Genomic DNA, 15,223 nt, shown 5'->3' on the forward strand with positions numbered 1-15,223 from the left:
TCAGCAGCCAACCAGAAAAGGCTCCCTTTATTCCTGCTCTTTGTCTTCTGCCAATCAGCCACTGTTTTCTCCATGCTAGAATCTTTCCAGTAATAGCATGGGCTCGTAGCTTATTAAGCAACCTCATGCGTGGCACCTTATCAAAGGCCTTCTGAAAATCCCAGTACACAACATCAGCTGATTTTCCTTTGTCTATCCTGCTTGTTACTTTTTCAACGAATTCCAAAAGATTTGTCAGGCAAGACTTTCCCTTGAGGAAACCATGCTGACTACAGCCTATTTTATCATGTACCTCCAAGTACCTTTAGACCTCAACCTTAATAATCAACAACATCCTCCCAACCACTAAGGTCAGACTAATTGCCTATGGTTTCCTTTCTTCTGCTTCTCTCCCTTCTTGAAGAATGGAGTGACCCTTGCAATTTTCCAGTCTTCCAGAGCCATTCCATAATCTAATGATTCTTGAAAGATCATTACTAATGTCTCCACGATCTCTTCAACCACCTCTTTCAGAACTGCGGGGTATAAACCATCTGGTCCAGGTGACTTATCTACCCTCAGACCTTACAGTTTGCCAAGAATTTTCTCTCTAGTTATGGTAACTTCACAGACTTCTGGCTCCTGACACTCTGGAACTTCCACTATACTGCTAGTGTCTTCCACAGTGAAGACTGACACAAAATACCTATTCAGTTCATCCGGTATTTCATTATCCCTCATTACTACTCTCCAGCGTCGTTTTCCAGTGGTCTGATATCTACTCTCGACTTTCTTTTACACTTTATGTATCTGAAGAAACTTTGGTATCCTCTTTAATATTATTGGCTAGCTTACTTTCATATTCCACCTTTACCTTCTTAATGACTTTTTTAGTTGCCTTCTGTTGGTTTTCAAAAGCTTCCCAACCCTCTAACTTTCCACTAATATTTGCTCTATTATATGCCCTCTCTTTGGCTTTTATGTTGGCTTTGACTTCTCTTGTTAGTCATGGTTTGTGTCATCTTTCCTTTAGGATACTTCTTTTTTGGGATGTATGCAGGCATATCCTGTGCCTTCCGTATTGCTTCCAGAAATTCCAGCTGTTGTTGCTCTAGCAGTGTTCCTTTCCAATCAATTCTGGACAGCTCTTCTCTCATGCCTCTGTAATTCCCTTTACTTCTCTGCAATACTGATACATCTGACTTTACCTCCTCCTTCTCAAATTTCAGTGTGAATTTGATCATATTATGATCCCTTTCCCCTAAGGGTTCTTTTGCCTTAAGCTCTCTAATTAATCCAGAATGCAGTCTGGGGATCTACAGTGCACAGCCAGAGCCAAGGGTTTGGGATGTGGCTGGAGCCAGGGTCCAGGACATGAGCCCAGGGTGCAGCCTGGGTTGGGTCGGAGTCAGGATCACAAGAGGTCGGAAATGCAGGTGGGTTTGTGACTGAGCTGGGGTAGAGAGTCCTTGTACTCCTTTGAGATCCACAGGGTTCATGGAGAATTTTAACGTAATATGTATTGTTTAAAAATAGAAGTAAAATCCAATAGTGCGGAAGCTTTGCTAGATCAGCACTACCAAAATCCTAAGGATGCCAGATTATTAGATCCTCACTCCATTGTTTTTGATACGAACAAGTGAACAACCTCAGGCAACAGAAAAGGTCTTTTAAAACCATTCTAAGGAACAATGGTGTTAAATCCAGTCTTCTGCCTCAATATTTATCCATTAAGAATAAATCTATCCATAAATGTTGCACTTCTATGGGATCTTACTGAATATAAATTGGCTGTTAGATTTCTAACAGAACCATTTTGTTGGCTATAATGTACTTGCTGCATGCTGGGATTTCATTATTGCCTCAGAGTTAGTTATTCATATTTGAGAACAGGAGAATTGACAGCAAGGCCAAAACGTATTGCCCATCATCAATGGCTCTTGCGAAGATGAAGGTGAGCCATCTTCTTGATCCATTGCTGTCCTTCCTCCACAGTGCTGTTGGAGAGGGTTGCTCAGGCATTAAACCCTGTTCATGCTGAAGGGACAGCAATAAACTATATATCAAAGTCAGGATGCTGTGGGACAGAGACGGAATTGCAGCTGGTAGTGTTGCCACGCGCTGACGCTCTTGGATTTCTTGGAGAAAGAGGTCATGCCCTTGGCATGCTACATCTTCATTTGCTTCTGTCATTGTTGCTCTTCAAAGTTTCTTTCCAAAAATAAAATAATGAATGTGGAGTTTTATTGGGAGGTGATTTCTTAAGTGAAGGTAACGTTACAGAGTGTAATGCTACAGAGAGGTAATGCTATAGAGAGGTAACATTACAGCTTTATAGGACCCTGGTCAGACCCCACTTGGAGTACTGTGCTCAGTTCTGGTCGCCTCACTACAGAAAGGATGTGGAAACCATAGAAAGGGTGCAGAGGAGATTTACAAAGATGTTGCCTGGATTGGGGATCATGCCTTATGAAAACAGGTTGAGTGAACTCGGCCTTTTCTCCTTGGAGCGATGGAGGATGAGAGGTGACCTGATAGAGGTGTGTAAGATGATGAGAGGCACTGATCGTGTGGATAGTCAGAGACTTTTTCCCAGGGCCACTGACTGCTGTCAACGGCTCATAGATGCACACACAGAAGCAACAAAGAGTTTGCCTACTGTGAAGCAAATCAAGAAGAGTCGGATCTCGAAGCATCCTGACGTCGTCTCAGCAAGAAGTGTGGTCAATGCTTGTCCTGCTGAACTTAGAAGGAGCGAAACAGAAGAGCTAAGAGACAAGTTCAAGACAACAAAGAAGAATCTCTTTGCCACTTACGATTGACTGAAGGAAGAGGAACTAGCTGAGAGGATTAGAGAGATAGAAGCTGCTCATGAAGACATGCAGCATGGAGAAGCATGGCACCTGGTCAATGAGATCAGTAGATGGAAGAAGTCCACATTAGGTCAAATAAGTGGTAAAACAGCAGAGGACCATGTCCTGACATGGTTTATCCATGTTAAGAACCTGCTGGGAAGCCCTCCAACAATCACGGAAGAAGAAGAGGACATACCCACGATACTAACGCAAGTCAACATCGATGATGGCCCATTCACCATTGAGGAACTGAAGGAAGCCAAATATGCACTCAAACAGGGCAGGAGCGCTGGACCAGATGGGATACCACCAGATGTCCTGAAGAACTGCAACCTGGACGACATCTTGCTGGACATATGTAATACGGCATTGATGAAAGGCAACAAATCAGAACAGTAGTCACTCTCAAACATTATCCCAGTCCCCAAGTCTGAATCTCTCACAAAGGCAGATAACTACCGCGGTATCAGCTTGACCTGCATCTTAGCAAAGTTATACAATCGGATGATCTTGAACAGTATTCGCACCGCCATTGACCCTAAGCTAAGATTCAATCAGAATGGTTTTCGGAAGAAGCGCACAACAGTAATGCAAATACTTGCTCTCCGTAGGATCATCGAGGAAGTCAAGAAGAACAACCTACCAGCCGCGCTTACTTACATCGATTTTCGTAAAGCTTTTGACTCCATTCACCGAGGTAAAATGCTGAAGATCCTGAAAGCTTACGGAGTGCCAGACATCTACTGAGAGCAATAGAGTCCAGCTATACCAAAACCATGGCAAAAGTTGTATCACCAGATGGAGAAACAGCAGTGTTCGAGCTCCTAGCTGGTGTGCTGCAAGGAGACACTCTGGCACCCCACATCTTTATAATCGTTCTTGATTATGCTCTGCATCAAGCTACCAAAGATCATGACAAGCTTGGTTTTACCAGACAACCAGGGCGAACCAAAAGGGTCAGACCAGTTACACTCACAGATCTCAATTTTGCAGATCACATAGTCCTGCTCTCTGACCAGATGGAGGAAGCACAGCAGCTACTGACAAAAGTGGAAATTGAATGCAATAAAGTTGGACTTCACCTAAACACTAAAAAGACAGAGTACATGGCGTTTAACTGCGACGAAGGTACTCTCAAGACCGTAGAGAATGATACCATTAAGAAAGTCTTTGACTACGAGTACCTCGGGTCAAGAATGATGAGTTCAGAGAAGGACATAAAGATACGGAAGGCGCTGGTGTGGAGGGCTATGAACGACATGAAGGAAATCTGGAAGTCGAACCTGACCAGAGGGCTTGAAAAGAGGATCTTCATAGCAGTCATAGAGTCCATTCTCATGTACGGATGCGAGACGTGGACACTCACCAAGACGATACGAAAGTCTCTAGATGGTTGCTATACACGAGTACTCTGGATGGCTTTTGATGTGAGTTGGCAGCAGCGCGTGACGAACATCGAGCTCTATAACAACCTACTGATGCTCTCCACTAAAATCGAGGAAAGAAGACTGCAACTAGCGGGGCACTGTCTACGCTACCCCGAGCTACCTGCCAGCCTAGTCATCATATGGGAGCCCCAGCATGGGAGGATGAACCCTGGGCGCCCTCCCAAGACTATGGTCAACACGCTCCTAGAAGACAGCAGCGAGGCTAATGTAGATGAACTGAACGCACTGATGAGGGAGAGGGAGAAGTGGAGAGTCCGTCATCGTGTCCAACGCCGGCCCCCTAGGCCTGAGTCGATGTAGTAGTAGTAGTAGTAGTAGTTTTCCCAGGGCTGAAATGGCTAACACGAGAGGGCACAGTTTTAAGGTGCTTGGAAGCAGGTACAGAGGAGATGTCCACGGTTAGTTTTTTTTAAACGCAGAGAGTGGTGAGCGCATGGAATGGGCTGCTGGCGACGGTGGTGGAGGCAGATACAATAGGGTCTTTTAAGAGACTCCTGGATAGGTACATGGAGCTTAGGAAAATAGAGGGCTATGGGTAACCCTAGGTAATTTCTAAAGTAAGTATATGTTCAGCACAGCATTGTGGGCTGAAGGGCCTGTATTGTGCTGTAAGTTTTTTTTATGTTTCTGTGAAAGAAGAATTAGATGAGAAGATATAGAGATGAATCATCTTCACTTAAATGTTTGCCTGCTGTTTTCAGTTGCTGCGTCATGCGTGGAGGATTAACCTTCACACTCCAGGCTTGGTCCTTCCCATTGACCATGAGCTGAGCAGGTTAACGTGCTGTTACCTCTCACATGCACATGGCCAGCCAGACACTGGTACTGGACTGTACTGCCATAGGTCGTGTTGCTTAGAGAGTAGGGCACTGTGTTCTGTAACTCTGGAGGAGAGCCACGATCAACAGTTGTGGAGACACAAATCAGATTTCAAAAGAGAATCTACATTTCTGGGAACTTCTTTTTCCACTAGATTTCTTAATGCTCCCAAGAGGTTAATATATTGTGTGTGGAAAAAAAACCACCCCCAAGTATTACATTACCATAGTAAAGAAATATTCCGAGTGTTTTCCTTCTCCCTGTGGATAGCACTCCTGGTGCAGCACTGAGGGTGTGTCGCACAGTCAGAGGCATCGACTTCCAGTGCAGCACAAAACTAGGGCTTTCTGCCCAGTCAGAGCAACATAAACCAACATCATAGTATGGTTTCAAAGAAGTGAGACATTCCCCCTTGGTATTCTCATCCAAAATTTCACTCAATACCCCTGTAAGAAATTGCTTGTAAATTGCAACACTATTGTCTGTGAGACCATTTGTTCTCTATGTAACTCCCCATTGCCAACATTACAATTTTTTCTACACTTCTGTATAACGTCACTGAACATAAAGCACTTTCAGATTGATAGGGCTGCTCCTTATTTTGGCAGGGGGCTGGGGGCTTGGGAGGGTGGTGAGTGGTGTCAGTCAGGGGACCACCCGGTTGGTTTATTCCTGCTCCTGGCCAAGGTAACCATACATGGGTCCAGGCACGGGACAGTCAAGGGTTCTGTCCAAGCCGATTGGCTGCCCCTCTTCCGGGGCCCCATGTATTACTGGAGAAGGGCTATGTGGGATTGATTTTACATTTAGGCGTTCTGGATCGGCTGGAAACCGCAGGGCTCGAGTACACTCTAGATCACGTTGATTATGCTGTCATTTGAAACTGCTAAGTGTGCAAATTGTGAAATATTGTAGTATTGTAACAATAAGTTGTAATTACTGAATAAACCAATAAACCCCCTTTGAAAAAGGAAAAATAAAAGAAGCTCTTCTGATTGTCCTGGATAATGAAAGGTTGCACAAAAAGACAACCTTTGTTCTTCCTTTCATGAATTGTCTTCCTTCATTCTCCTTCCCAAATTAAATAAGTTTTGAATGATGGCTCAAGTGGAAGCAAAATTAATTGAAAGAAATATCACAGATTAAACAGAATTGCTCTTTTGACTTTTAACTTTGTCTGAATTTCATCCGCACTGTTCTGGAGGACTGACCTTTACACTCCAGGTCTGGTCCTTCCCACTGTCCCTGGGAAGAGCAGACTAACGTGTCATTTCCTCTCAGACGCTGGTAGCCAGTGAGACACTGGTACTTCACCATACTGCCATAGGTTGTATTATCTGGCATGTAGTGCTTTGTGTTCTGTAAATCAGGGGGTGAGCCACAGTCAACAGCTGAGGAGACACAAATCACAAATGGGATTTAACATGCTCGCTTTCACTAAGTACCTTGAACGAGCTGGTCAGGTCAGGCTTCCATGCCCGAGAATTAGCGGAGTGGGAGAGGACTTGACTGAAACACATAGATCTTGCAGGGTCTTGACAGGGTGGATATGGGAGAATGCAGAACTGGGGGTCACCATATAAAAAGAAAGAATTTTTATAAAAAGAAAGAAAGGATTATCCATTTCAAAAGATAGGTGACTTTTTTTTCCCCTCAGAAGATGGTGAATTTTTGGAGCAGTCTTCCCTAAATGGCACTGGAAGCACAGACTTGGAATATTTTTAGGCAGCACTTGGTAGGTTCCTGATAGGGAAGAGGATGAAAAGTTGCAGAGATTAGTAATGTACTACTTAGTTACCAGATCAATCATTTTCTGCTGACTCTGTGTTAAACTGAGCCAATCACCATGAAATATCCTTCAGGAAGGGAGACAAAGATGTAAATCAAGCTATTTCTTCATGGTGAATCCCACTCTATGAAGGCTGTATCCTTCTTTGAACTGCCACTTCCAATCAAAGGTACACCCTCCACATTGATCTTTGCTGGCCATCTTGTTTGTGTGTTTGTTTTACTGGGTTTATAAACTGCCTAGTTAACAACATTCTTTGTTGTTTTGGTTTCCTAATAGATTAAAATTAGTTCTAAAAAAAAATCGCAACATGATTGTTTGGAAGGGGGATACTTCTGTGACACCTGGAGCTACATGACAGAGCACCCTTCGGTCTGTCGCTGTTGGGACTGTCCAGGAGAGTTTTGGCATTTCAGGCTCTGATCTTCATACTGAGGAGCATAAGTTTCCGGTACGTGGTTTTAAGATGAGGTGGCTGTTACATGCCAAAAATGGCACAGGCTTCGCAGGACTGCCACTTGATCCAGTGGCAAAGTGGGCCCAAGGCATCAGAGCACTAAAACAGTGGAGGTCCGTCCACTGGTGGCATATACACAGGGGCTAGGTAGGGTAAAGCACACTCACAGTCAAACATACACCAATAAACAAATATACACACACCCACAAAGTTCAAAGTTTAAAGTATATTCATTATCAAAGTAGGTCTACTATATGCATATCGCAAATAAGTGTGTGTGTATATATAGACAGAGAGAGAGAGAGAGAGAAAGAAACATAGAAACATAGAAATCTACAGCACATTGCAGGCCCTTCAGCCCATAAAGTTCTGCTGACCATGTAACTTACTCTAGACGCTGCCTAGAATTTCCCTACCGCATAGCCTTCCATTTTTCTAAGCTCCATATACCTCGCTAAAAGTCTCCTAAGGGACCCTATTGTATCCGCTTCTACCAGTATTGCCAGTAGCCCATTCCACGCACTCACCACTCTCTGCGTAAAACTCTTACCCCTGACATCTTACCCCAGACACACACCCGACCCAGCTCCCAGACATACACCCATCACAGCTCCCAGAAACAGTCCTGTCCCAGCTCCCAGGCACACTCCAGTCCCAGTTCTCAAACACACACCCGTCCCAGCTACCAGACACACACCCATCACAAGCTCCCAGACACACCCCCGTCCCAGCTCCCAGACACACACCCATCACAAGCTCCCAGACACACCCCCGTCCCAGCTCCCAGACACACACCCATTCCACCCCGAGACACACACCCATCCCACTCCCAGACATGCACCCATTCCAGCTCCCAGACACATAACCGTCCCAGCTCCCAGACACACACCAGGCCCAGCTCCCAGACACACACCCGTCCCAGTTCCCAGACACACATCCATCCCACTCCCACACACCCGTCCCAGCTCCCAGACACGCACCCATCCCAGCTCCCAGACACACACCCGTCCCAGCTCCCAGACACACACCCGTCCCAGCTCCCAGACACACACCAGTCCCAGCTCCCAGGCACATACCCGTCCCAGCTCCCAGACACACACCAGTCCCAGCTCCCAGACACACACCAGTCCCAGATCCCAGGCACATACCCGTCCCAGCTCCCAGACACACACCAGTCCCAGCACCCAGACACACACCCATCCCAGCTCCCAGCACACACCCATCCCACTCCCAGACACACACCCATTCCAGCTCCCAGACACACACCCGTCCCAGCTCCCAGACACACACCAGTCCCAGCTCCCAGGCACATACCCGTCCCAGCTCCCAGACACACACCAGTCCCAGCACCCAGACACACACCCATCCCAGCTCCCAGACACACACCCGTCCCAGCTCCCAGACACACACCCGTCCCAGCTCCCAGACACACACCCGTCCCAGCTCCCAGACACACACCAGTCCCAGCTCTCAGGCACACACCCGTCCCAGCTCCCAGACATCGCTGTCCCAGCTCCCAGGCACACACCCGTCCCAGCTCCCAGACACACACCCGTCCCAGCTCCCAGACAAACACTCATCCCAGCTCCCAGACACACACCCGTCCCAGCTCCCAGACACACACCAGTCCCAGCACCCAGACACACACCCATCCCAGCTCCCAGACACACACCCGTCCCAGCTCCCAGACACACACCAGTCCCAGCTCCCAGGCACACACCCGTCCCAGCTCCCAGACATCGCTGTCCCAGCTCCCAGGCACACACCCATCCCAGCTCCCAGACACACACCCATCCCAGCTCCCAGACACACACCCGTCCCAGCTCCCAGACACACACCCATCCCAGCTCCCAGACACACACCAGTCTCACTCTCAAACATGTTTCTGCTTTCTGGAGTTGTGAAAACACTGTGCCTTCCACATCTTTCTTTCCAAAATTGCCTTTCTTCAGTCTTCTTTTTTAAATGACAAATGTGTACTGGGTTTCAGACAGAAGCTTGACTCAGCAGAAGAAATATTGAGTGGAGAAGAATCATTTCTGGGTTGTTATTCACCGGACCGGTTTCTAAAACAATGTGGTGGACTGACCTTCACACTCCAGCTTTGGCCCTTCCCACTGACCCTGGGCAGAGCAGAGCAATGAGCTGTTTCCTGTCACACGTATATGGCCATCCACGCAGTGGTACTTCACCGTACTGCCATAGGTCGTGTTCCCCGGTAAGTACCTCACTGTATTCGGTAACACCGGGGGAGAGCCGCAATTGACAGCTGAGAAAAACACAAAGTGAATTACGTAAGGCAATTTCAATAAACAAAGCTAAATTTAAAATTAAATGCTGTTCTATCTCTTCCACTGCATTTATCTTTTTTACATTCCCTGTTAATCTCCTATTTGCATGTGCTGAACGAATATTTGAGCATCACCTGACTGGCGTTACTGAGGGGGTGCTGCACTGTTGGGGATCCAGTCTTTTGAATGAGGTGTTAACCTAAGGCACCAACCTGCCATCTCACGTGACGATAAAAAACTTGAGATTCAGATTCAAATTATTTATCATAACTACATCGAAACATCCGGTGAAATGCATCATTTGCATTGACAATCAATGCAGCCAAGGGTGTGCCGGGGGCAGCCCGCAAGTGTCACCACATATTCCAGCGCCAGCCTGACATTCCCACAATGGTCTGCTGAACAACACAAGCAGCATCAATAAAAACAACATATTGTCACAAAACAAGATAACAACAACAAAACACACACAAATGTAGCAACTGTTGTGAGAATGCTATTTTTCTTTCTTCTTCACCGTTCAACAGGAGACAGAAAAACAGAAACATAGAAAACCTACAGCACAATACAGGCCCTTCGGCCCACAAAGCTGTGCCGAACATATCCTTACCTTAGAAATTACCTAGCGTTACTCATAGCCCTCTATTTTTCTGAGTCCACGAGTCTCTAAAAAGACCCTATCATATCCACTTCCACCAACATTGCCAGTAGCCCGTTCCACGCACTCACCACCCTCTGCGTAAAAATCTTACCCCTGACATCTCCTCTGTACCTCCTTCCAAACACCTTAAAACTGTGCCCTCTTGTGTTAGGCATTTCAGCCCTGGGAAAAAGCCTCTGACTGTCCACACGATTAATGTCTCTCATCATCTTATACACCTCTATCAGGTCACCTCTCATCCTCCATAATGTAGTGGTTAGCACAATGCTTTACAGTACCAGGGTCAATTCCAACGGCTGCCTGTAAGGAGTTTCTCTCTGTGTCCACGTGGGGTTCCTCTCGTATCTCCAGTTTCCTCCCCCAGTCCAAAGAGGTACCGGTTGGTAGGCTAATTCACTGGTCATTGAAAACTGCCCAATGATTAGGCCAGGATTCAATCAGGGGATTGCTGGGCAGCACAGCTCGAAGGGCCGGGAGGATCTACTCCGCGCTCTATACCAATAAATAAAATGCAACCTTCAGAGGCCACTTGCGGCAAAACAAAGACACGCAATAAAATTCACTAAAATCTCCACTCCACAAAGACAGTCAAACAGAAAAAAAAGGATGAAGAAAAAACAGAAAAAAAGAAAGAATAAATCATGCAAACTATAGGAAGTAAAGAAATAATACACAGAACATGACCCACAGAGAATCTGAAAGGAAGTCCAGAGCCGTGGAGCCAGTCCAGCACTGCAGACAGGCCAGGAGCCTGATGACCACAGGCCACAGCCGTGGAGCCAGTCCAGCACAGAGGTGAGTGGAGCCCTATGGTGTATTGAGCTGAACACCAGTTTATTCTTCATCCTCAGCCTCAACAACTTCATCTTTTTAAACAGGCTCATCTCTTAAGTTGGATAAACATTGGTTCATTTTTTGTTTGTGGGCCTGGGCCCTGCCAATTCAATCAGCCTGGTTTCAATATGACTCCAAGTCCACTCCGGCAATGACTACCGTGGCCATACCTGTATTCCCGAGTGTCCAGTTCGTCAAATCCTTCAGGATACCAAAAAAATGCCAGACAGTTGAAAAGCACAACACCCAAAGGGAAATTACAGGCTGTCTATTGCAGTGATTGTAGTCCAGATTGGCTAGTAGATTTCTGAGATGTCCACAAAGCTTTGCCATGTCTAGCCAGTGCCATCTTCACACACACACACACACACACACACATACACACACCACACCACACACACTCACACACACACACCACACACACACACACACCCCACACACACACACACCACACACACACCACACCACACGCACTCACACACACACACCACACACACACACACACACACCACACCACACACACACACCACACACACACACACACAAACACCACACACACTCACACACACACACAAACACCACACACACTCACACACACACACACACACTCACACACACACACACAAACACCACACACACTCACACACACACACACACACACACACACCACACACACACACACCACACACACACACACACCACACACACACCACACACACACACACACACACCACACACACACACACCACACACACACCACACCACACACACACTCACACACACACACACTCACACACACACACACACACACACACACCACACACACACTCACACACACACTTGAACTCAAACACATGCAACATGTATCACGTTCCCACTGACTACCTCTGATGTTCCATTAATTCCTCCCATCCTTAATCCCACAGTTGCCAAATCACTGCAGTATCGTGGATGCCTTTCTATCCCATTCTGTGACCTTTTACCTTCCACATACCTCTCTCTGAGGACATCAGAATGCTTCAGTGTGCTAGCCACGTCCCAGTCACAAACCTGCTCATTTCTGGCTGCAGTCCGGCCTCACATCCATCCCAACTCCGAGACACACACCCATGCCAGCTCCCAGACACACACTCGTCCCAGCTCCCAGACACACACCCATCACAAGCTCCCTGAGACACACCCGTCCCAGCTCCCAGACACACACACATCCCAGCTCCCAGACACACACCCATCACAAGCTCACAGACACACCCCCGTCCCAGCTCCCAGACACACACCCGTCCGACTCCCAGACACACACCAGTCCCAGCTCCCAGACACACACCCATCCCAGCTCCCAGACACACACCAGTCCCAGCTCCCAGACACACACCAGTCCCAGCTCCCAGACACACACCCGTCCCAGCTCCCAGACAAACACCAGTCCCAGCTCCCAGACACACCCCCGTCCCAGCTCCCAGACACGCACCCATCCCACTCCCAGACACACACCCATCCCACTCCCAGACACGCACCCATTCCAGCTCCCAGACACACACCCGTCCCAGCTCCCAAACACACACCCGTCCCAGCTCCCAGACACGCACCCATCCCAGCTCCCAGACACACACCCGTCCCAGCTCCCAGACACGCACCCATTCCACTCCCAGACACACACCCATCCCAATCCCAGACACGCACCCATTCCAGCTCCCAGACACACACCCGTCCCAGCTCCCAAACACACACCCGTCCCAGCTCCCAGACACGCACCCATCCCAGCTCCCAGACACACACCCGTCCCAGCTCCCAGACACGCACCCATCCCAGCTCCCAGACACTCACCCATCACAAGCTCCCAGACACACCCCCGTCCCAGCTCCCAGACACGCACCCATCCCACTCCCAGTCACACACCCATCCCACTCCCAGACACACACCCGTCCCAGCTCCCAGACAATCACCCATCACAAGCTCCCAGACACACCCCTGTCCCAGCTCCCAGACACACACCCATCCCACTCCCAGTCACACACCCATCCCACTCCCAGACACACACCCGTCCCAGTTCCCAGAAACTCACCCATCACAAGCTCCCAGACACACCCCCGTCCCAGCTCCCAGACACACCCCCGTCCCAGCTCCCAGACACACACCCGTCCCAGCTCCCAGACACACACCCATCCTAGCTCCCAGACACACACCAGTCCATGCTCCCAGACACACACCCGTCCCAGCTCCCAGGCACACACCCGACCCGGCTCCCAGACACACATCCATCCCACTCCCACGCACCCGTCCCAGCTCCCAGACACGCACCCATCCCAGCTCCCAGACACACACCCATCACAGCTCCCAGACACACACCCGTCCCAGCTCCCAGACACACACCCATCCCACTCCCAGACACACACCCATGCCAGCTCCCAGACACACACTCGTCCCAGCTCCCAGACACACACCCATCACAAGCTCCCTGAGACACACCCGTCCCAGCTCCCAGACACACACACATCCCAGCTCCCAGACACACACGCATCACAAGCTCACAGACACACACCCGTCCCAGCTCCCAGACACACACCCGTCCGACTCCCAGACACACACCAGTCCCAGCTCCCAGACTCACATCCATCCCACTCCCAGACACACACCCGTCTCAGCTCCCAGACACGCACCCATCCCAGCTCCCAGACACACACCAGTCCCAGCTCCCAGACACACATCCATCCCATTCCCAGACACACCCCCGTCCCAGCTCCCAGACACACACCCGTCCCAGTTCCCAGAAACTCACCCATCACAAGCTCCCAGACACACCCCCGTCCCAGCTCCCAGACACACACCTGTCCCAGCTCCCAGACACACACCCATCCTAGCTCCCAGACACACACCAGTCCTTGCTCCCAGACACACACCCGTCCCAGCTCCCAGACACTCACCCATCACAGGCTCCCAGACACACCCCCGTCCCAGCTCCCAGACACGCACCCATCCCAGCTCCCAGACACACACCAGTCCTTGCTCCCAGACACACACCCGTCCCAGCTCCCAGGCACACACCCGACCCGGCTCCCAGACACACACCCGTCCCAGCTCCCAGACAAACACTCGTCCCAGCTCCCAGACACACACCAGTCCCAGCTCCCAGACACACACCCGTCCCAGCTCCCAGACATCGCTGTCCCAGCTCCCAGGCACACACCCATCCCAGCTCCCAGACACACACCCGTCCCAGCTCCCAGACACACACCAGTCTCACTCTCAAACATGTTCCTGCTTTCTGGAGTTGTGAAAACACTGTGCCTTCCACATCTTTCTTTCCAAAATTGCCTTTCTTCAGTCTTCTTTTTTAAATGACAAATGTGTACTGGGTTTCAGACAGAAGCTTGACTCAGCAGAAGAAATATTGAGTGGAGAAGAATCATTTCTGGGTTGTTATTCACCGGACCGGTTACTGAAACAATGTGGTGGACTGACCTTCACACTCCAGCTTTGGCCCTTCCCACTGACCCTGGGCAGAGCAGAGCAATGAGCTGTTTCCTGTCACACGTATATGGCCATCCACGCAGTGGTAATTCACCGTACTGCCATAGGTCGTGTTCCCCGGTAAGTACCTCACTGTATTCGGTAACACCGGGGGAGAGCCGCAATTGACAGCTGAGAAAAACACAAAGTGAATTACGTAAGGCAATTTCAATTCACAAAGCTAAATTTAAAATTAAATGCTGTTCTATCTCTTCCACTGCATTTATCTTTATAACATTCCCCGTTAATCTCCTATTTGCATGTGCTGAACGAATATTTGAGCATCACCTGACTGGCGTTACTGAGGGGGTGCTGCACTGTTGGGGATCCAGTCTTTTGAATGAGGTGTTAACCAAAGGCACCAACCTGCCATTTCACGTGACGATAAAAAACTTGAGATTCAAATTCAAATTATTTATCATAACTACATCGAAACATCCGGTGAAATGCATCATTTGCATTGACAATCAATGCAGCCAAGGGTGTGCCGGGGGCAGCCCGCAAGTGTCACCACATATTCCAGCGCCAGCCTGACATTCCCACAATGGTCTGCTGAACAACACAAGCAGCATCAATAAAAACA

At 48.8% G+C, this 15,223-nt stretch overlaps 1 protein-coding gene across 7 annotated transcripts in view; it reads right to left on the reverse strand.

Moving 5' to 3' along the window:
• The window catches only part of susd1 (sushi domain containing 1), a 205,556-nt gene that overhangs the window by 108,860 nt on the left and 81,473 nt on the right, over positions 1 to 15,223 (reverse strand). For all 7 annotated transcript variants that reach the window (XR_011886010.1, XM_072258170.1, XM_072258166.1 and 4 more), the window contains exons 11-13: positions 14,593 to 14,772; positions 9,437 to 9,616; positions 6,313 to 6,492 (exon numbers count right to left, since the gene is read on the reverse strand). Coding sequence is in view for 6 of the 7 variants with exons in the window: in XM_072258170.1 (XP_072114271.1) it covers positions 6,313 to 6,492; positions 9,437 to 9,616; positions 14,593 to 14,772 (540 nt within the window). In the remaining variant the exon portion in view is untranslated. The remainder of the gene's footprint in view (positions 1 to 6,312; positions 6,493 to 9,436; positions 9,617 to 14,592; positions 14,773 to 15,223) is intronic.

This window comes from Mobula birostris, chromosome 5, assembly GCF_030028105.1.
Source record: "Mobula birostris isolate sMobBir1 chromosome 5, sMobBir1.hap1, whole genome shotgun sequence".
In the NCBI taxonomy this organism is placed as follows: domain Eukaryota; kingdom Metazoa; phylum Chordata; class Chondrichthyes; order Myliobatiformes; family Myliobatidae; genus Mobula; species Mobula birostris.